Below are 24731 nucleotides of genomic sequence, written 5' to 3'. Positions count from 1 at the left end.
CCTGCCCTCACTAGACAGTAACAATAGCCCCCCAAAAGTGTCAGTAACCAGAGCCCTCCCCCTAAAGGGTTAATCTCCTGCAGCACAAAGGGGTCCTCTTACCACATGTTGCTTTCATTTATACACTGAGCAGACGGCAGATCTCCCTTCCCTGTTGTGCGCTGCTTCAAGTCTGCATTCTCCAGCTCTGCTGAGTGAGGGAGCGTCTGCCAAGCGCAGGGACAGGGAGAAGTGCACACAGCCCATGCACTGTTATCAGCTGCTGGGGAGGACCTGGCTTTAATAATTTACTTACAGTCCCTGGCTGTCAGTAAGGTGACCTAGCACGCGTCCTCCGTCCTTCAACAGATAGACGGACCAAAAATGTGGAATTAAGGGGTAATTGAAAACACAGTGAAAAGTTGAAATAGGGCCACCAAGATGATATTAATCACCACAATCCAATACTCCAAAAAAATATATATATGACAGTTATACTTTAACCTACACTGTTTATCTCCCACTATCTGTATTATATAAGTAACTAACTATCTAATGTAATTGGATAAGGAATGGGATCCAGATGAAAGCACAGAGCACATCAGTCTCACTGATCTCTCTCTCTCTCTCAGAACTGCAAAAAACTACAGAAAATGGCTGCTGGGGAGGTTCTTATATAGTAAAGGGGTAGGCAACTTTCCTATTGGTTGCTAGGGATGTTGCTAAGCTCTGACAAAGATATTGCAGCCTTCTCATTGGTCCACAAGCAAGAAGGGAGGTTACTGATGGAAAAAAAAACTAGAATATTCGCAATTACGAATATATATCACTATATTCTACATCTTTGCAAATTCTTGAAGTGCCGATATTCGCGATAAAAATTTGCGATTTAAATATTCGCAATCAACACTACACATAAGAAGTTGACACTGTTCTTTAATAGTGGTGGAAACCAGGTGTATTAGGGTACCTGCACATGTTGCAGATTTGTATGAGAAAACTGCATGAAATCTGCACCAAAGTTACATAAAAAATGCACATAAATGTGGATTTTGGTGCAGATTTTCTGTTTATGTTAACAACCCCATTGAAGTATATAGGGAAAACCCCTCTACATAAGATGCAGAATCGAACAAACAATAGACATGTACAGATTTTAAACTTTGCGCAGCAGGTGAATTTCCGCATAGAGCAAAAATGCAAAGTGTACATGAGATTTGTTAGATCTCATTCATTTTGTTGTTACTGTAATGCATTGTGGGGGAGATTTATCAAACTGGCGTAAAGTAGAACAGGCTTAGTTGCCCATAGCAACCAAAGGAGCTGTGAAAAAGGAAATGTGGAATCTGATTGGTCGCTATGGGCAACTAATCCACATCTACTTTTCACCAGTTTGATAAATATGCCCCTGTATTTTTTCCGCACAAAAATCTCTGTGGAAAAACCACACAGGTATAACTGGCTCAGTATATACAGAATGTCACAATTGCCAGAAGCCTACTTGAAGAACACCAGTACTCTTGTAGGTAAGGCAAGAAACTGAGCCTAAAGTAACCCTAGATAATGAATGCAGAAATTTTAACCACTGCTCTGTGTCCATTCTGCGATGCAGTTCACGTGTCCATTGCCTTCTAAAGAAATTGGATATGGCTTATGTTTATGTGAAAATAACCAGCTAATCTGAAGTTTGGGGTTGGTAGTTATTATTACTATTGGACTTAGAGCGGCATATGATGAGGCTAAGAATATCCGAATATCATTCATGTCAGGACTCACATCAGACAATGTTAATGTGTAGATCCATAGTGAATTATCAAGTCCAAATAGTACAACATATAGAGCAACTAGTAAGATTATAGCTCTTGAGGCTTTATAATGTTTCAGTCTCCTTTGGAGTCCATCCAAGTTCATCATTCTTCTCACAATTCTTGCATGGTCAAGCAAAATGCCTACCATATAGCTGCTTGCCAGAATCATGGCAGCCACAAAAACAAAATCCCGCATGGCATAAAACACTCCATTCATAATATATGATCTATAATTTAAGAAGTCTGCTTCACAGTAGACAAGGTGAAGAGTGTATTCTGAAGTTGTTATATTTCTCGTAGCATTGGCATTCAGGACGAAGAAAGGATATGTAGCTAGATTAATGATCCAAAAAGCTACAATTATGACCATGGCTCTTTGTGTTACTTTTTGCTTTAGGTAAATCCAGGTATATTTCATTGGTGCAATGAGAATAGACTGGTGGCAGCTGAGCAAACAGGTGACACATATGGACATTGCTCGACTTACTCTGTACGTGTATATGACAAGCTTGCACTCTGTGTCATTGAGCAAGTTCTCAACACCTAAAGCAAAAAGGGACTGTGGTATTACACGTGAAAAGAGAACAAGGAAATTGAAGAAACACAAAACCGTCAATATTAAGTTGGTGGGGAGGAGTTTTTTTTCAATTATTCTTATATAAGTAAATTGTAAACAGATGAAGACGTTTCCTGGGATCCCAATTATAATCAAAAGCAGAAATCCAAATGCTTTTATGATAACATGATACTCCATTATGACCTCTAGTAATCTGCAATAAAGTAAGTACATTATTAATATTTTTGGACATTTTTTTGTTTATTGGATTTACATTGCAGAATAAACAGGACGAGCAAACAAATTCACAAACATCCAAAAAATCAGCTCATATAAAATATACAAATAGTGTGGCACATGTAATGTATAGAGAGACGTCTACAGAAAGCTTGCCAATGCAAATTGGGCAAAACAAGATGTAATATAAGAACCCTATCTGAAGTAATACAACATGTGGGTTGAGAGTGTGGAAAAACAATAAGTTAGTCTGAGGTGAAATGAACCTGGTTGGATTAGATTAATCTCCCTATATAAGACCAATTTCACATGAATGTGTGGGTCTGAGAAATCTGGTCCATGTGAGAGGAACATTTCCTGGAATGACCGTGACTAACCCAAACTTACTGCATCTTCATAATTAGAGATGAGCAAATTTTTAAAAAAATTTATTCGCCGGTTCGCCAAATTATTTGGAAAAAATTTGGTTTGATACAAATTTGTTAGTGGCGAATTTCGTTAAAAACTGCTGTTTCCTGGCTGCAGAGAGCCTTTATAGTGGTGTAGAACACTGTGCCTTGCAGTAACACACATAGGGAGTCTGCTGTGGTAGTGAAATAATACTGTGAGTCAGTATGACATGCAGATGACAGGCGTCATTCTTAGAATCAATGCACACTTCACTTATTTTGGCAGTCACGGGGCCAAAACTGACCAAATAACTCAAGTATGAACTCAGCCTTACAGGTCGATGTTAGCGCCAAGAAGAAGCACACTCCTTTTACATCGTTGTCAACTGATTCCACATAGATGTCTACAGAACCTGGTCTATTAAACACTTATACAAGTAGAGCCCCCCGGGTGTCAGCAGTAAGTTTGTGTCAACGTCACTGATTATTTTGCCCTTCCTCTGATCCGTCAGAACAATAAGCCACAAAAAACGGATCCTGTCTGTAGAGCAAACAAGGTGCAGAACAGCGTGACACCGCCGTGCCCTGCAGATGTGGTATGCTGGAGAGGCACTGTGACTTGTCCTTGCAGTGGAGGCTGAGGACACAGTGGAGGATGAGGAGGCAGAGGCGGACTTTGTTGCAGGACCAACGGCTTGACAACGTGGAGGCAGAAGTGGCGTCACCTGGCAAAGTTGCTGGTTTGACTGTGCAGGAACCACATTCACCCAGTGGGCCATAAAGGACATGTATTGTCTCTCTCTGACCGTAGTTACAGCTCCACACGTCGGCGTTGCCATGCATTTTGGGAGACACCGACAGGCTCAAGGACTGGCCCACCCTCTGTTCTACATACGTGTGCAGGGCTGGTACTGCCTTTTTGGCAAAGAAATGACGGCTTGGGATTTTCCACCTCAGCCCGGCACAAACCATCAGTTCTCTGAAAGGTGCAGAGTCCACCACTTGGAAAGGGAGGGACTGCAGCACTAGCAACTTGGACAGGAGCATGTTCATCTTCTGCGCCGTTGGATGAGTGCACGCATGCTGTTGTCTCTTGGCAATCGTTTCGGTGATTGATTACTGACAGAATGACTGACGAGGAGTAGGAGGACGAGGAGCAGGAGCATCAGGACCGGTAGATGATGGGAAGGACAGACAGCTCCCTTTGGCTGAGGTGGTGGAGCCTTGACTGCCTGAAATCGGCTGCGTGCCACTGGGTGATGCAGCGGTTGCTGCGTCAGGCTGGACCACCACATCGAAACCACAGTTGTCCCAGGCCACTTTATGGTGATGCTGCATATGTTGACGCAGGGATGTGGTGCAAACATTGGCACCCTGGCCACTCTTCACCTTCTGCCCACATATTCTACCTATGGCCATGTTCACCTTCTCTGGTGTCTTAACAAAGAACTGCCACACCGCCGAGTAGGTGATTTTACCCCCAACACTACACACTGTCTGACTGCTACCGCCACTGCCTCCGTGAAACCGTTCACCGCTACTTCACGGGCAGGTAGGCTGCTGCGATGCGGGTAGTCTACCCCGGGCACATTAGGCTACCGACCTCCCACTGATGCCACTCTGCTTCTCCCTCTGACCGTTCTATCCTGCCGCACTATGGAAGACACAAGCCTCTCTATCTGAACCGCAGGATGCCCCCACCTTTGGGTTCTGCTGGACCGGACTCTCGGCGAATCTCCTGCATTTGTTCACCTTGTCTGGCGGTGTCTGCTTGCTGCCTCGCTCGCAGACAGGGCGGTCACACTCCTTCTGATATTTCGGTCTCCGCTGCTTCCTACAGCCCCTCCTTAGATCTTTGGTGTCGGCTGGGAACTGTTTATAGGTTTGAAGTATCGAATATATGTTGCTTCGTGTCCTCCTCTGCCTCCATGTGCAGTGTCCCACATCAGTGTGTAAATGGGACACTTTAAAAATCAGCCTATGTATTTGCATTGTATGGTATTTCATATTATCAGACTGGCAATGTCATTACACCCAGTCGCCCCTAGGTGGTGCTGTCACCACATAATATATATAGCTTGGGTGTGTCTAGCTTAGAAGAGAACAGGAAGTTAGTAGTTAGTGAAAGGAGGAAAAGCAAGTGTATGAAGGAGAGAAACAGGCATCATCCACCATGTAGTCTGCTATTTCTACCCCTTGGTCATGGCCAGGCTAAGGGAGTACATCTAACATTTATCTACAGCAGCCAAGCACCATACAGTAAGTATATGTCTAAATATGAAGCAAACCTAGCGAGGGTTACAGCTGAATCTAGCTTATGGACCTCATCAGCACAAGTTCCTGAGAGGAACTTTCCAGGTGTCGGGAAACAAATGGATAATTGATCTGCAATATTGTCCTTATTCACTATAAGCCTTCCGGGTTATAGTGGAAACCTAAAAACCTGATTAGTTGTAGTAGAACGCCACGAGAGAGGACGCCCTTATTGGATAGCTCAAGTTAAGTAGAAAACAGCATATTTAGTACCAGAGTGCTATAGTTTGGACTTACAATAATTACAGAAGCCTTGCCTGTAAGGTGTCAAACTTAACCCCCTCCCAACATATGACGTAATAGTACGTCATAGAGGCAGGTGCGTTCCAGAATTTTGATGTACTATTACGTCATGGTGATCGGGCGGGCACCAGAGCGGTGCACGCCCGATCACTGCAGGGGCCCGGCAGTCCCTGATAGCTGGGCCCCTGCTGTATCCGCCGGCATCGCTGTACAAGCCGATGCCGGCGGATTAACCCCTTTTATGCCGCGATCAGCATCTCTGGGTGTTAGCGGGAAACTTGTGTGGGACCTTATGCACCCACTGCTAGATAAAGGTTATCACCTGTACGTGGATAACTTTTATACTAGTATCCCCTTGTTCCAGTCCCTCGCCGCCAGATTCATGTCCGCTTGTGGGACCGTGCGGAAAAATCAACGCGGCCTCCCTTCCCACCCTCTCCAGGTACCTATCCCCAGGGGTGAGACCCGTGCCCTTATTAGTGAAAACCTGTTGCTGGTCAGATATAAGGACAAGAGGGATGTCCTTGTACTGTCCACAATTCATGGTAACGGCATCACCCCTGTCCCTGTGCGAGGTACCGCGGCAACGGTCCTCAAGCCCGATTGTATCGTCGACTACAATCGGTATATGGGAGGAGTTGATCTCTCTGATCAAGTCCTCAAGCCATATAACGCCATGCGCAAAACCCGGGCATGGTACAAAAAAGTTGCGGTCTACTTGGTGCAGGTTGCCTTGTACATCTTTTTTGTTCTGTCCCGGAGAGCTGGCAACACAGGGACATTCCTTCAGTTCTATGAGGCAGTCCTCAAGGCCCTGATCTTTTTGGACCAGGAAAGAGCAGGCCGGAGTACCTCGAGAACTGGAGGCGCCCGGATCGTCCCTGGCCAACACTTTCCTGGTGTGGTCCCCCATACTGGAAAGAAGGGACAAACCCCAAAAAAGTGCAGAGTGTGTCGCAGGAGGGGGATACGGAAGGACACCACGACTCAGTGCGACACATTCCCCGATCATCCGGGCCTCTGCATTGACGGTTGCTTCAGGGAGTACCACACTTCCATGGAGTACTAAATTTATATCCCAATCTAGCACTGAATATCGGATAAAAAAAACTGGTTCTCAGACTTGAGACACGAAAAAAAAATTGTAAAAACTAAAATAATAAAAAAAATAAATATACAAATTAGGTATCGCCGCGTCGGTAATAATCTCCTCTATAAAAATACCCCATGACCTAACCCCCCAGATTAACACGGTCCAAAATAAAAAACTGTGCAAAAAAAGAACTTTTTTTGTCACCTTACATAACAAAAAGTTTAATAGCATGCGATCAAAAAGTCATTTTGCCCCCAAAACAGTACCAATAAAACCGTCCTCTCATCCCTCAAAAAATGAGCCCTTACATAAGATAATCGGCAAAAAAAAAAAAAAAAAAAAAAGACAGACTTTAGAGATACAAAAAAAAAAATTTTGTATCAAAAAGGATAGTCTAAAACCTAAATAAATTCTAAAAAAGTTGACTTATTAGGTATCACCGCGACCGTAAGAATCTCCTCTATAAAAATACCCCATGACCTAACCCCCCAGATTAACACGGTTTAAAAAAACAAACTTTATTAACCCTTTAGGTGTTCCTCAACAGTTAATGGCAAATGGAGATGAAATTTCATAATTTCAATTTTTGGTAACCTTACCTCACAAAAATGTAATATAGAGCAACCAAAAATCATATGTACCCTAAAAATAGTCCCAACAAAACCGCCACCTTATCCCGTAGTTTCCAAAATGGGGTCACTTTTAGGGAGTTTCTACTCTAGGTGTGCATAAGGGGGATTGAAACAGGACACAGTGTAAATAAACCGGTCCATAAAAATTAGCCCTCCAAAAACAAAATGCGCTTCTTTCCCTCTACACCCCGCCGTGTGGCCAATAACTCTTGTGCAACACCTGAAGGGTTAACAAAGTTAGTAAAATCAGTTTTGAATACCTTGAGGGGGGTAGTTTCTTAGGCTACTTTCACACTAGCGTTGTTTGAATCCGGCGTTCAATTCCGACACCGGAACTGGCCGCCGGATCCGGAAAAACGTGTGAAAACGGATTACATTTGAATCCTAATCAGGATTTTGATCACAATGAAAAAATGCATTGTAAAAAACGGATCCGCCATTTTTTTTTTAAACATTTTTCGGGTTTAACATGCAAAAGCCGGATCCGGTTTGACGGAACACACGGCGCCGGATCCGGCGTTAATGCAAGTCAATGGGAAAAAGACCAGATCCGGCGTTCAGTCAAAGTGTTCAGGATTTTTGGCCGGAGGTAAAATACAACATGCTACGGTTTTCTGAAAAGCCTGATCAGTCAAAAAGACTGAACTGAAGACATTCTGATGCATCCTGAACGGATTACTCTCCATTCAGAATGCATTAGGATAAAACTGATCAGTTCTTTTCCGGATTTAGGACGGAACTCAGCGCCGGAAAAGAAAAACGCTAGTGTGAAAGTACCCTTAGATGGGGTCACTTTTAGGGAGTTTCTACTCTAGGGGTGCATCAGGGGGGTTAAAACAGGACACGGTGTAAATAAACCGGTCCATAAAAATCAGCCCTCCAAAAACCAAACGGTGCTCCTTTCCCTCTACGCCCTGCCGTGTGGCCGTACAGTAGTGTACGACCACATATGGGGTGTTTCTGTAAACGGAAGAGTCAGGGCAATAAAGATACAGTCTTGTTTGGCTGTTAACCCTTGCTTTGTTAGTGGAAAAAATTGGTTAAAATTGAAAATTTGGCAAATAAATGAAATTCTCAAATTTCATCCCCATTTGCCAATAACTCTTGTGCAACACCTGAAGGGTTAGCAAAGTTTGTAAAATCAGTTTTGAATACCTTGAGGGGTGTAGTTTCTTAGATGGGGTCACTTTTATGGAGTTTCTACTCTAGGGGTGCATCAAGGGGGCTTCAAATGGGACATGGTGTAAATAAACCAGTCCAGCAAAATCTGCCTTCCAAAAACCATATGGCGCACCTTTCCCTCTACGCCCTACTGTGTGCCCGTACAATAGTTTACGGCCACATATGGGGTGTTTCTGCAAACGACAGAGTCAGGGCAATAAAGATACAGTCTTGTTTGGCTGTTAACCTTTGCTTTGTTAGTGGAAAAAATTGATTAAAATTGAAAATTTGCCAAAAAATCTAAATTCTGAAATTTTATCTCCATTTGCCATTAACTCTTGTGGAACACCTAAAGGGTTAACGACGTTTGTAAAATCAGTTTTGAATAGCTTGAGGGGTGTAGTTTCTAGAATGGGGTCATTTTGTGGTGGTTTCTATTATATAAGGCTACTTTCACACTTGCGTTGTTCTTTTCCGGCATAGGCCTCTTTCACACTTGCGTTGTTGGGATCCGGCATGCACTTCCGTTGCCGGAGGTGCCTGCCGGATCCGGAAAAACGCAAGTGTACTGAAAGCATTTGAAGACGGAACCGTCTTCCAAATGCTTTCAGTGTTACTATGGCACCCAGGACGCTATTAAGGTCCTGGTTGCCATAGTAGGAGCGGGGAGCGGGGGAGCGGTATACTTACAGTCCGTGCGGCTCCCGGGGCGCTCCAGAATGACGTCAGAGCGCCCCATGCGCATGGATGACGTGATCACATGGATCACGTGATCCATGCGCTTGGGGCGCCCTGACGTCACTCTGGAGCGCCCGGGGAGCCGCACGGACGGTAAGTACACTGCTCCCCCGCTCCCCACTACACTTACCATGGCTGTCAGGACTTTAGCGTCCCGGCAGCCATGGTAACCACTCTGAAAAAGCTAAATGTCGGCTCCGGCAATGCGCCGAAACGACGTTTAGCTTAAGGCCGGATCCGGATCAATGCCTTCCAATGGGCATTAATTCCGGATCCGGCCTTGCGGCAAGTGTTCCGGATTTTTGGCCGGAGCAAAAAGTGCAGCATGCTGCGGTATTTTCTCCGGCCAACAAACGTTCCGTACCGGAACTGAAGACATCCTGATGCATCCTGAACGGATTACTCTCCATTCAGAATGCATTAGGATAATCCTGATCAGGATTCTTCTGGCATAGAGCCCCGACGACGGAACTCTATGCCGGAAGACAAGAACGCAGGTGTGAAAGAGCCCATAGAGTTCCGTCACAGGGGCTCTATACCGGAAAAGAACTGATCAGGTATGTCCCCATGCATTCTGAATGGAGAGTAATCCGTTCAGTTTGCATCAGGATGTCTTCAGTTCAGTCGTTTTGACTGATCAGGCAAAAGAGAAAACCGTAGCATGCTACGGTTTTATCTCCGGCTAAAAAAACTGAAGACTTGCCTGAATGCCGGATCAGGCATTTTTTCCCATAGGAATGTATTAGTGCCGGATCCGGCATTCAGAATACCGGAATGCCGGATCCGTCCTTCCGGTATGCGCATGCGCAGACTGAAAAAAAAGGTGAAAAAATAAATGCCGGATCCGTTTTTGCCGGATGACACCGGAAAGACGGATCCGGCATTTCAATGCATTTTTTCGACTGATCAGGCATTTTTAAGACTGATCAGGATCCTGATCAGTCTTACTAATGCCATCAGTTAGCATACATTTTGCCTGATCCGGCAGGCAGTTCCGGCGACGGAACTGCTTGCCGGATCTCTCTGCCGCAAGTGTGAAAGTAGCCTTAGCCTCACAAAGTGACTTCCACCCTGAACTGGTCCCTAAAAATTGGGTTTTTGAAAATTTCTGAAAAATTTCAAGATTTGCTTCCAAACTTCTAAGCCTTTTAATATCTCCAAAATATAAAATATCATTCCCATAATGATACAAACATGAAGTAGACATATGGGGAATGTAAAGTAATAACTATTTTTGTAGGTATTACTATGTATTATAGAAGTAGAGAAATTGAAACTTGGAAATTAGCAATTTTTAAAAAAGTTTTGGTAAATATGGTATTTTTTTTATAAATATATATATATATATATATATATATATATATATATATATATATATATATATTTTTATTTTTTATTTTTTTTTACTTCATTTTACCAGTGTCATGAAGTACAATATGTGACGAAAAAACAATCTCAGAATGGCCTGGATAAGTCAAAGCGTTTTAAAGTTATCACCACTTAAAGTGACACTGGTCAGATTTGCAAAAAATGGCCTGGTCCTTAAGGTGAAATAAGGCTGTGTCCTTAAGGAGTTAAAGTGCAACACCAAGACATCAAAAAGGTGTATGCCGCCATAAATAGAACCAATCAAACCGTCATCTCACCCTCGAAAAAAATGAGCCCCTATCTAAGACAATCGGTAAATAAATAAAAAAGCTATGGCTCTCAGATTATGGAGACACTAAAACATCATTTTTTTTTTGTTTCAAAAATGCTATTATTGTGTAAAACTTAAATAAATGAGAAAAAGCATATTAGGTATTGCCACGTCCGTAACGACCTGCTCTATAAAAATATCACGTGACCTAACCCCTCAGGTGAATGCTGTAAAAATAAATAAAAAACTGTGCCAAAACAACCAATTTTTTTGGTCACCTTGCCTCATAAAGTGTAATAATGAATGATCAAAAAATCATATGTACCCAAAAATGGTACCAATAAAAACTTCAACTCTTCCTGCAAAAAATGAGCCCCTGCACAAGACTATTGGCAGAAAAAAAATAATAAAATGGCGTTCAGAAAACAAACAAAGTAGACATATTTGATATTACCGCATCCGTAACAACCTGCTCTATAAAAATAGCGCATGATCTAACCTGTTGGATGAACATTGTAAAAAATAAAACTGTGCCAATACAGCCATTTTTTGGTTACCTTGCCTCACAAAAAACGTGATAGAGCAATTAAAGATCATATGTACCCGAAAATAGTATCACTAAAATTGTCACCTTATCCTCTAGTTTCCAAAATGGGGTCACTTTTGGGAGTTTTTACTGTAGGGGTGCATCAGGAGGGCTTCAAATGGGACATGGTGTCTAAATACCAGTCTAGCAAAATCTGCCTTCTAAAAACCATGCGCCCTGCCGTGCGCCTTTACATGAGTTTACGACCACATGTGGGGTGTTTCTATAAACCTCTGAATCAGGGTTATAATGGTTGTGCAAAAACCCAGAGAGTGAAGTGTTACGCATTACTGCTTGACGTGAAGTAAAATTTACTAGCTGTAAAAGTAAGGGCTCATGCACACGGCCGTTGTTGTTTTGCGGTCCGTTTTTCCACGGATCTGTTGTTTTGTATCAAAGGTTTTTTTTTCTGATTTAAATCCTCTTCTGTTCCGTTATTGCACAAAACATATCCGTATGGTTTACGTATTTGATCCGTTTTTTGCGGATTGGAAACTGAAACAGTAATTTATTAATCACCAAACACATGAGCAATATGGGCTGGGCATAGCATTTCTACAGTATGGATCCGCAAAATACGGATGAAATACGGATGACATACGGATGTGTTCCGTGTGCGTTCCATATTTTTTGCGGACCCATTGACTTGAATGAAGCCTCGGACCGTGATTTGCGGACAATAATAGGACATGCACTACTTTTTTGTGGAACGGCCGTGTGGACAAATGGAAACGGAATGCACACAGAGTAACTTCCGTATTTTCTACAGCCCCATTGAAGTGAATGGTTCCGCATATGGTCCGCAAAAAAAAAACGGAACAGAAGCAGAAAGAAAATACGTTTGTGTGCATGAGCCCTAACTGTGAGCCTGCAGTCTTTGAATTAACGCTTTCCAACCTTGACTGTCACAGGAAGGGTTTAATTTACCTTTTTCATTTAAAAAAATAAAGTAAAAAGTAAAATAAATACAAAATTAATTAAAAAAAGTTAAAGAAAAAAAAAATTATACATTTATAGCTAGGGTTATTAGTTTTAGCAATAGTAAAGCAGGCTAAGTATACACACTTTTTTCCTCCTTTTTCATAAAAAAATAAAATATAAATATATATTTTTTAGTTTCTGCAATATTATATTATATGTGTAAAATATTCAAATGTACACACTTGTTTTTCCTTTCATAAAAATGATATATATATATAAATATATATATATTTTTTTGTTTTAGCTATATTTAGTATAGCTTTTGTGCATAAAATATAGGCATATTTTTTCATTTATAAAAAAAATGTAAAAAAAAAAATGCCAAAAGCTTAAAATGTCCACATATTTTCAAGATGAATACTCTAGGGAGCAACATAAAAAAGTCACTTTAAAAAAGTTTGCAATGTTTTGCGCTGTACAATATCAATAGCAGTACAATACTATAGAGCCAGCAATGGAAAAATAGGCTGTCAAAAAACAAAATGCGCTCCAGTCATTTGAAGTTATGCAGTATGCCCAGTCAATAGATAAATTACACAAATATCATCCATTTTCACAATACAAACATACTGTAATGGTTTTAGAAATGTCTTGTCTTGAAATCTTTTGTAACAGAAAAACATTTATAAGAAAATAAAAATGTGCTTTTTTTTCATAATTGTCACAGTCTTCCGTAAATATTTCTGTCATCTAGTGGCACAAAGAAAGGTGTCCTGTGAAATATAATATCAAATACATGTATGGTGGCTCAGAAATGTATTTGTTATTTGTAGTTAGATAGGCCAATTGCTAAAACTGAAAAATTGGACTGGCAAAAAAGGGTGGTTAAACATTCCGGTAATTAAGCAGTTTAAGGACTTTATACATCTTTAGGCTCCTGAACCATTTTTGGACCATTTTTTTTATAACTATAAAGAATATGCTTCTGATCTCCAATTTATTAAGTTAGTATTAAAGTACCTGGGTGAAGCTTTCTTAATCACTGTTAGAGCCATACTAGGAAGCCCTTAGGAGTTTTTTTTTTGTCAAGGTTCTGCCACTATGACCTATATCTTGAATAACTGCCCAAAACACACAAGTTAATCAAGTAAATAATGTCCGAAGCAGATTAGTGTTTTAACTCTCTAGATATGCTGTGGCATAACCTGGATAGGCTGTGCATGTAAGGCATCCCACATTTGCAGGGAGGAATGATCCAAAATTCATTATCAACTGGTGAAGTTTGGTGGTAGTGATTGTTGCTAAATAAAGATCTAAAGGTTATTACATTCAAGGGTTCAATTACAATTTCTCCCTGCAGTGTGGATACTCAATGTGCTCAATAAAAGACATGCACTGCACACCTGTTTGTACGTTATTAGTCTAGTTAGATTGTGTTTGTCTACCTTAGATAACAATCAGATGACATCAATGCAGAAAGGCCGGGCATTTCAAAGGATTTCCATACATTTTCTTGTACCTATACATGTGTTACAACATGTAGTCTCTGTCAATGACTTCCTCTTCTCCCCCATTAAATACACTTTTGACAAAGACAAATTTTGTATGTAAAGTAGATATACCAGCTCACTATGTCTGCGGTTGAGATGTATCCGCGTGCTCGGTGTCCTGACATACATGCTGAATATTTGTGTATGTATATATTTTCTATTAAAATATCCAGCAACACTATTTGAAAAAGTCAGAAACCAAACTGAGAAGTAACGCGAATATAATGTGAATGGATACCTATCCAACGCAGCGGATTTGCCAGCAGAGTTTTTCCACATTTTTGTTTCTTTTCTTTTCATATTTTATTTGTATGTTATGAAATTTTTAATATTTTAGAAGAGAAAATCTGTATGTATAGAAACAAGTATGTTTTTAAAGTAACTTTATGTAAATCTCTGTATGTCAGATATTCAATTGGAATGGTTCTGGTGCTCCAGGTGATAATTATTAGAGACATGTGTTGTGCAAAGGGGAGGAATCTAATTGCCCCATGCTGTTTTCTCTCTCCACCCTGTGCATAGTCACGGGTGGGAGTGATTATAACGTTAATTATACACATTTGAGCTTTTATTTATACCTGAGAACACCAGACACACACCACTGTTACGAATAAGAATTTTTCGAAACGCGTCAACAGCCTACACCAGAGAGAATTTGAGTCCTGTATTGTCTGTGCACAATTGCTACAATAAAGATGGAGAACTTGACACTTCAAAAAAAGTGAGTGCTGGAGTCTGAATCTTTCCATTATTCAAATGTGTATGTACATGGGGAAGCTGGGAGTGAGTTGGGCGAGATTGAATGTTTGTGGCTGCCCTAACACTTTGGTCATCATTTGTTGAGGGACACAAAGACTGGGTTCATATTTTCGCCCAATCCTTTTGTTCTCCGGGGAGATAAGCTGCCACCAGAAGTGTCTGGCAGTGGCTTTCATTGCCTTCCCCATAGAATACCAATACACGTTTGGCTGAGCTAAATGTGTATGGGGGAGAGATAGCTGCCGGCCAAATAATCGTTTACTGACAGCTATTAAATGTATATGGGCAGCTTGGGAATGATCTACTGATTTCCTTGAACATGTCTTTGGAATGTTGACCTCCCAAAAGTAGTCTTTGGGAAAGTCTGTGAAAGAGAAAAATAAATATCTGGTGCTCTTATGTAGTTGCAAATTGATTTGGGTCAAGATCATAATGTACACCATGTCCAGTAAAACAAACAGAGTTGACTGGGTAAGTAATATGCTGTATGTTGCTATTTGCTGAGAATAAAAAAGTTATGTAAATGGATAATAAATCACATGTGGTGTGAAAATATAGCATTTTTAGCATTTTTTTTTGTCTACTGACGATCTAGACATTCATAGTATGTCAACTTCATAAATATAAAATACAATGAATTGATTAATTTCTAGTATAATTTTAATGATTTCACTACATTGTACTAATAACTCCTTTAAAATCTCATGTTTAACAAGAAGGAAAATATACACAAGTAAAAAAAAAAGTTAAAATGAGGTCTAAGTTAGAGAATTACTGCTGCAATAATTTACAGTAACAGTGTAAAAACAGCATGATATATTAACCCGCCGTGTTAACTCTAGTAAAGGGCAATACAGCATTGATATCTTATATTAATTACCATAGTCTGCAATGGAAAGCATTATCAATATTGCAGGCGATTACTAGCATACCTCTAGTTGTATGTATCTCTTCTTCGTTGAGAAATGTGTCATGATAGGAGTGACTTGTATTTATATACCAGTGTCAGTGTAATGTCATTTCACTAGAGATTAATTAAAACTAAAGGACATATGTAACATGCTTTTATATAATTAATTTTCACATATATAGAAAAATAGACTGTATTTGCCACTATGTATACAGAGCAAAGAATCATTTAGCTGACTAATACGTGATGAATTAAGTTGAGCAGAATTTTATGATGCATCTTTTTGGCTTGGATAGTGCCCTGTGTTAGGGAAATGTCAAATGATATCTAATCAAAATGATCCCCACAACTCAACTTCATCATACACTTACATAAGAAGAAGATTTCTAATGTGTTAATGAAGATGCCAAAATCACTAATTATGACAGTAAAGCTTTTTACCTTAGATAATGCATGAATTAGGACATTAAAGTTCATACTAAATCCTGTAGCTGCATTTTGCAATCTGTGAAAGGGTTACCTTGCTTGTCTACCTGTTTCTAACCCTTGTGCTCCCTAAGGCCTCCTGCACATGACCGTTTTTTCCCCCCGTTTACTGGCCGTTTTTTGCATTCCGTACACGGTCCGTATACGGAACCATTCATTTCAATGGTTCCGCAAAAAAAACGGAATGTACTCCGTATGCATTCCGTTTCCGTATTTCTGTTTTTTTCCGTTCCAACATAGAACATGTCCTATTATTTCCCGCAAATCACGTTCTGTGGCTCCATTCAAGTCAATGGGTCCGCAAAAAAAACGGAACACATACGGAAATGCATCCGTATGTCTTCCGTTTCCGTTTCGTTTTTGCGGAACCATCTATTGAAAATGTTATGCCCAGCCCAATTTTATCTATGTAATTACTGTATACTGTATATGCCATACGGAAAAACGGAACGGAAAAACGGAACAGAAACACAACGTAAACAAAAAACGGAACAACGGATCCGTGAAAAAACGGACCACAAAACACCGAAAAAGCCATACGGTAGTGTGCAGGAGGCCTAAGGCCTCTTTCAGACGGGCGTTACGGGAAAATGTGCGGGTGCGTTACGGGAACACCCGCAATTTTTCCGCGCGAGTGCAAAACATTGTAATGCGTTTTGCACTCGCGTGAGAAAAATCACGCATGTTTGGTACCCAAACCCGAACTTCTTCACAGGTCATCACATGATCCATCACATGATCCATCACCATGGTAAAAGATCATGTGATGGATCATGTGATGACCAGAGTGACGTCACCACAGGTCCTGTTCAGCAAAGGTGACAGAAGGAGATGCCGGGCTGCGCGAAGTGGATTAAGGTGAGTTAAATTATTATATTTTTTTTTAACCCCTCCAGCGCTATTTTACTATGCATTCTGTATTCAGAATGCTATTATTTTCCCTTATAACCATGTTATAAGGGAAAATAATAATGATCGTGTCTCCATCCCGATCGTCTCCTAGCAACCGTGCGTGAAAATCGTGATTTTCACGCAACCCCATTCACTTCTATGGGACCTGCGTTGCGTGAAAAACGCAGAATATAGCGCATGCTGCGATTTTCACGCAACGCACAAGTGATGCGTGAAAATGACCGCTCATGTGAACAGCCCCATAGAAATGAATGGGTCGGTATTCAGTGCGGGTGCAATGCGTTCAACTCACGCATCGCATCCGCGCGGAATACTCGCCCGTGTGAAAGGGGCCTAACACTGTCACTCTTCTCATGATTGAACCAAAAAATTTATAAAGAAAAATGCATCCTCTTTTTCTATTAGATGAAAGAAGCTCTTAGTCTGGAGAAAAAGATACAATGTGAGTTGTACATGCATCTCTCTCATGCTGCATTATTAATAGATAACATAAAATTAGTGATACAAGTTGATATTGTGCAACATATACAGCACTGTGTGGTATGAAAATAGATATTCATTAGAGAAGCCAGAGAGACAAGAGATATGAACCCTCCCAAAAAGTTGTCCCAGGTGCCTTATTTGTTGTTCCAGGCCATATTTTAATCCAAAAAATGTCTGATGGTCAAGCTCCCTGTCAAATTTAGAAGAAGTGAAACTGCAGAGGAGGCACTACCTATTTCCGCAAACACTTTCTTGAAGTGCAGGAAAGATCAGAGGATTGACATCAGGCGTGCTGATGACCAGGGCCGCATCTGCAATAGGATGAGATGAGCATCTTGCCTCAGACGGAGAAGAACCAGCCTCCGGCTTCAGTCCCTGCTATTTATCCTCATAGGCCTTGGGTCATTAGACCTGAAGCCTAGACTGCCCAGTAGAATGGTGCAGGAGGTTGCAATGATATCACCATGACCTCCTGTGCCAGGTCTCGCATAATCACATCATCAGGCGAGACCTGGTGCAGGAGCATTGACGAAAGCGGCAGTGAAGGAGGTAGCCAACACTGTTTTTGTTGTTTCTTTCTTTCATAATTTTTTTCCTTTATTTTTTTTTTTTTTAATTTTTCACAAAAATTGGGAAATAGAAAAGAGAATGCAAAGAGAAAGTGCGCTGTAGTATAACAATGGTTGGGTGCGGTATACTTGTCTACTCAGCACAAGGTACGGACAAGTCCTGTGGGATCCATTAATGGTTAATTTTAATGAACGTGAGCTTGTCCACGTTGGCTGTGTACAGGCGGCTGCGCTTGTCTATGATTACCCCCCCCCTGCCGTGCTAAACACACGTTCGACAGGCCAGCACCTCCAAGCAGGGGCGTACATAGAAATCACTGGGCCCCATGGCAAAATATGAATTGGGCCACCTTGTGAGTGACCTATCTCACCCCTTAGGGTATGTGCACATCTACTGCAGAGGTTGCAGCAAAAGTCTCTGTTGCAGATTCTAGAAAAAACAAAGGGCAAATCAATCTTGAATGACCGCATTATTGTGAATGGTGTTAAAGATGTGTGAATTTTATTCTATATTTTGTATATCTAGGACTGTAATGAGTTAACTTTTTCTTTTCCAAGTGCCTCCCCACCCCTCTCTTTGTTTCAAGGCTGGAGAGGAGAGAGAGGGGGGCAAAGTGCTGTGCTGTAGGAAGTGTCTGATTTCTCATCTTTATACAGGTGTCCCATAGAGTGTGGTGGAGATGCATAGACCAATCATATGACTTGATGATATATTATTCACTGCCTATAGAGAAGCACCTCTTTGAAGTGTCACATATGACGTATGCAGTATTATTGTTAGAATAGAAGCCATTACAAAATGGCGATGGTAACGAGATGTTTACATTAGTTCACATTCCAAAGTGGTATTCACTGCGCAGATGCCAGGGTGTTATCTATGTTTCTCTTATCACTTTTTCCTTTTTGACCAATGAAACAATGTTTAAGCCTCAGAGAGGACTGCCCTCTTTTGAAGATGTATAATACGGCTTACCTGATGTAATAAAAGTTAGAGATTGCTTTGACCAACTTCTGTGTCAGTGTTCAGTCTCTCAGCCACGCGTGGATATTAACCCCCTGGGGGGGTACATTGATCTGGAACACCAGAGTGTATCTAAAATGCCCTAATTTAGGGCTGCTTTAACAATGGGATCCGGCAGGTGCCAGCAGTGTTTGACATATGTTGGATCTGGCGATTCTGGTGGTATGCTGGAACAGAATACCAAAATCTGATGGCAAGTGATTACCTAGCCTTACCCGATGAATTGTGCCCACTGCTGCTACTTTTTATATAGTGTGTCATCCTTCTCTATGGACTGTGCCTGCTCTTGCTTCACCTCCTCCCCAATGTTTACTGTTTGTGCTGTTGGCAGAGCGCGGTCTTCACAGCACTAATCTGGAGACTGGACTGGGGACAGTGTGGATCAGGTCAGATCCAGACTGGTCAGTCAGGTCACAGTGTGATGCGTGCTGGCAGAGGAACATTACAGGGACATTTTACAAAGTGCAGACACAGAAATCTAAAGGATTTTATCCAGTCACAACTGATGTTTTTCTGACTGCTGCAGAACCTCCTAATACACACCCCGGCTGCTGCAGAACCTCCTAATACACACCTAAGCCACTACAGAACATCATAGTACACACCTCAGCTGCTGCACAACCTCCTACTACACACCTCAGCTCCTGCAGAACCTCCTAATACACACCTCAGCCGCTACAGAACCTCCTAATACACACCTCAGTCACTACAGAACATCATAGTGCACACCTCAGCTGCTGCAGAACCTCCTAATACACACCTACCTCAGCTGATGCAGAACCTCCTAATACACACCTCAGCTGCTGCAGAACCTCCTAATACACACCTCAGCCACTACAGAACATCATAGTGCACACCTCATCTGCTGCAGAACCTCCTAATACACACCTAAGCCACTACAGAACATCATAGTGCACACATCAGCTGCTGCAGAACCTCCTAATACACACCTACCTCAGCTGATTCAGAACCTCCTAATACACACCCCGGCTGCTGCAGAACCTCCTAATACACACCTAAGCCACTACAGAACATCATAGTACACACCTCAGCTGCTGCACAACCTCCTACTACACACCTCAGCTGCTGCAGAACCTCCTAATACACACCTCAGCCACTACAGAAAATCATAGTGCACACCTCAGCTTCTGCAGAACCTCCTAATACACACCTACCTCAGCTGATGAAGAACCTCCTAATACACACCTCAGCTGCTGCAGAACCTCCTAATACACACCTCAGCCACTACAGAACCTCCTAATACACACCTCAGCTGCTGCAGAACCTCCTAATAGACACCTACCTCAGCTGATACAGAACCTCCTAATACACACCTCAGCTGCTGCAGAACCTCCTAATACACACCTCAGCTGCTTCAGAATCTCCTAATACACACCTCAGCTGCTGCAGAACCTCCTAATACACACCTCAGCTGCTGCAGAACCTCATAATACACACTTCAGCTGCTGAAGAACCTCCTAATACACACCTCAGCTGCTGCAGAACATCATAATATGATGCTTGTGGCGAAACCAACCTCGCCACTGGGTGCTGGAGAAGCCTGGTTGCCAGCCTCTTGCCCCAGGATTATGGGCCCTCTCATCAGCCCATGCTAAACTTAAACCCCATGGCGATTTGACTGTGTTTGTGGCATCTGAGCGCTGTTCGGATATATTGAACGCTCAGATCCAAGCCATCTGGGGATATGTTAAATGTCTATGTTTTATGCAATAGCTGCACAGTTAAATATTCTTATGTCTTTTATTGTCTTTTGCTACCATGTGGCTAATGAAGTTTTGCCTCTGCCCTTGGAGATAAATTGGATTACTTCCCAATTGTCTCCAGGACAGAAGACATTGTGTAAAACTGTGTATTCTCCTGCCTGTGATACAATTACCTTACACAATGGGTTAATGTAATTATCACAGGCAGGGGGGAGGATTTTGTGTGGGAGTGTCTGAGTGTATTGTACGTGTTTATTGGTTGTTTTACAAAACCCTGTGGGTGGTACTAATGTGTAAGAATGTGTATATAAGAACAATAAACACACAGCTCTGGCTCTTGGGGGGGATTCACTGTATGCTGTTAGAGACTGATTGCTAGGAGCGTAAGCCGCTTGGGTGCATTTCTTATTCGTCTGCTAGCAGCTATTCGTGAGGTTCCGTTCGGGAGTTTGGTGTCTTTAGTAGCTGCCTTTGCATCTGGAAAGGGAAGATCGCCTAAACGGGGTTACCGCCTTTTATGTCCGGGGTGCCGTTACAATGCTAGAGAACATAAAAGGCTTTGATCACATCTGTGTTAGGGGCCTCATTCGCAGATCAGGTCATAAATGCTGGACACAATTTTAAAGCCTGGCAGATCTCATCATAGTCAGCGGGATCCATCGGGTGTTGTCGTCCATGAAGTGCCAGATCCGGAACTGTGGTGATTTTCGTTGATTTGCTCCTATGACAGCAGAACAGCGAACGTCACCAGTACAGATGAGAACAAAGCCTAACACACACCTCAGCTGCTGCAGAACATTATATTAGTGACAAGGGAACCACAAGTCTCATCATCACCAGATTGTTATTATTGGAAATTAGGGAGCAACACAGGGAGAGGTAAAATGGAGAGAACTACAACTCCCAGCATGTCCAGGCTGTTATTATCGGATACAAGTGGATATTACACACAGAGAGTATAAGGCAGGATTCACATCACTGTTGATGAACAGAAAAATAAAGAAAAAATGGACCCTGTATTTCAAGTATCAGTTATGCACATTTGGCATCCGTTTATGCCATTTCTGTCTGAGATCCGTTATTTTAGACGGAAAAAAGTCCTACATGCAAAACGTAAAACTAAACAGTGACTTGAGCCTAAAAGAGAGGACTACAATTCCCAGCATGTCAAGATTATTATAGGACATCATCTAGTTGTACTAGGTGAGAGCTTTAAAAAGAAATAACTATAACCCCCAGTATGGCCAGACTTATTATGGGGCATCAGTATACATTACAGAGAGGAGAGAACTACAACTCCCAGCATTACCAAACTGTACTAGGGCATAAGTTGAAATTACATGGAGAGGGATACAATAGGACAGAACTACAACTCCCAGCTTTTCTAGGATGTTATGGGTTATCCCAGAACAAAAGTAACCTCTCCTCCAGCAGGCATCACACAGAAGCTCCGCACCCTCACAGCGATATGCCACAGGCTTTCACTAGTCCTCTGCACTGGTCACATGATGATGACATCACCAATGGTCCTTTAGACTTCTGCTGCTCTGCTATTCCTTGGCTTCCTGCACTGGTCACATGGTTAATGACATCACCAAAGGTCCTTCTCCACTTCTTACATTCTCAGGTAGCCATACAAGTGTAATTAGTGGGCGGAGCCTATCCTCCACTGCGGGCCCCATTCCCCAGGTGCCCCTTAGCAGCTGCATGGTTTACCTCTATTGGAGGTACGCCACTGCCTCCAAGGCGTAAAGGGCAAGCTCAGGCCATGTGCCCAATTAGGAGATCCAGAAGTTGAATGGTGCAGACCCATCAGTCAGTATGCATAGGCGTGTGCACACGTACTGTTCCACCATGTTGCTGAAATGCTGCCTCCTGCTAAGACATTCCGTATCAGCTGGTTTTGCTGGTTGTTGTGGTGTGCTGTCAAAGCTTTTCCACATTTCAGCCATGCTAACCCTCCTTTCTCAGGTGCTGGCGGTGCCCCAGCTGCATTGGCGACTTCTTCCTCCTCCTCCTCTGCCTTCGCCTTGTGCTTCCACTGAGCCCCTGCTGTCAGATATGAATGCCATCAGCAGCGCGTCTACCAGCTTGCGCTTGTACTCGCGCATCTTCTGATCACGCTCCAGTGATGGAATTAAGGACAGCACGTTGTCTTTGTAGCGGGGATCCAGCATGGTGGCCAACCAGTCATCAGCACTGGTTAGAATGTGGGCAATTCGGTGGTAGTTGCATAGGCACTGCCGCATGTATAGTTCATGTGTGCCAGGCTGCCCAGAGGCAATGACAAGCTGTCCTGTGGGAGGTGTATCGTCTGTGTCCTCTGTATCCTGTATCCCCCCCCAGCCACGCTCCATTGATGCCCATAAGCTGCTTTGGGTGCCATCCTGCTGTGAAAATAGTTCCTCATCATCATCCTCCTCCTCCTCCTCCTGCAGAACTGTGCCCAGGCTGGACAGTTGTGTACATGGCCTCTGCTGGTGCAGGAACCCACCCTCCGAGACACTTGTGAAGGACTAGCCTGATAACCGTGGAAATGATCCCTCTTCCTCCTGTGCCACATCCTCTTCCATCATCGCCCAAAGTGTTTTATCAAGGAGACATAGAAGTGGGAAAGTAACGCTGAGGACTGAGTCATCGGCACTGGCCATGTTGGTGGAGTACTCGAAACAGTGCAACATGGCACACATGTCCCGCATGGAGGCCCACTCGTTGATGGTGAAGTGGTGCTGTTCCACAGAGCGACTAATTCCATGCGTGCTGCAGGTGAAATTCCACTATTGCCTGCTGCTGCTTCCACAGTATCTCCAGTGGAGGTGGAGTTCCACCTTGTGTGCACTTTGCATATGAGGCGGTAAGCGGGAAGGCCGAAGTTACGCTGCAGCGCAGACAGGCGAGCAGCAGCAGGCTGAGAACGCCGAAAGAACCACATGGCCCACACTTTCTGCAGCAACTCTGATATATCGGGGTAATTTTTCAGGAACCTCTGCACCACCAAATTCAGCACATGCGCCAGGCAAGGGATGTGCGTCAAACCGGCTAGCCTCAGAGCTGCTACGAGATTTCGCCCATTATCGGACACCACCAGGCCAGGCTTGAGGCTCAGCGGCACCAACCACTCATCGGTCTGTTGTTCGATGCCCGTCCACAGTAGTGTTAAGTGCGAATATTCGAATAGCGAATTTTAATCTCGAATATCGGCACTTCAAGAATTCCCAAATATTTAGAATATAGTGCTATATATTCGTAATGATGAATATTCGTCATTTTTTTCCATCTGAACACATGATTCCTCCTGCTTCTTGATTGTGGGCCAATGAGTCATTGGAAAAAAAAGCAACTTAAGCAGGGAGGACTCATGACTTCAGCTGGAAAAAAATGACGAATATTCGTCATTACGTATTTGTTTTTTAGAATATTCGGCATTTTTTTTCCATCTGAAGTCATGATCTCACACCAAAAATGGGTATATGTCACCCACCGAACTAACAGATGGATTAACTATTGTAAGGGATAGTCTCTTTTCAGGGGGTCACACTCACAGATATCTTCGCAGACACGATTATAATGTCCAAACTCTTGCTTTATTTCAGACACTTTAGCAAAGCACAGGTTAAGAAGTCACAGCTTCAACTTATCACGTGTGACATCCACACAAAATAACAAACCCTTGCCCGGCTAGGCTCTAACTAAACACATAAGGGTATCCCTGACTCACCTAGAGAGCCCTGTTCACACATGGAACACAAATGCGGCTTTCCTCAGCCATTCAGTCCAGCAACCTCTAGGCTGTGACACTTTATAATACCTTTTGGGGGATTGTAGCCCAGTAGTCCTCCCGACTCTGGCCTTGTGATCCTTGTTTCACAGGCGTCACCGCGTCCCCCAAAGTTCAGGCTATCGCCTAGCCTCGTGGCCCCTCAGCCCACCCGGCTGAGACCACTCACACAGAGCCTCACCAGGACTCTGCTTCACCAAACACTCCAGAGTGAGCCCCACCCAAGATCCAGTAGCAGGATTAA

At 42.6% G+C, this 24731-nt stretch overlaps 1 protein-coding gene across 1 annotated transcript; it reads right to left on the bottom strand.

Moving 5' to 3' along the window:
* Positions 1-1557: 1557 nt before the first annotated feature.
* On the bottom strand, positions 1558-2541 carry LOC120993717 (olfactory receptor class A-like protein 1). Its single transcript, XM_040422189.1, has one exon. It carries the CDS (start codon positions 2539-2541, stop codon positions 1558-1560), a length of 984 nt encoding a protein of 327 aa, XP_040278123.1.
* Positions 2542-24731: the final 22190 nt, after the last annotated feature.

Source organism: Bufo bufo, chromosome 3 (genome assembly GCF_905171765.1).
Source record: "Bufo bufo chromosome 3, aBufBuf1.1, whole genome shotgun sequence".
NCBI classification, from domain to species: Eukaryota; Metazoa; Chordata; class Amphibia; order Anura; family Bufonidae; genus Bufo; species Bufo bufo.
Note: the sequence above shows the minus strand (reverse complement) of the source record. Positions and strands in the feature narration are given on the sequence as shown.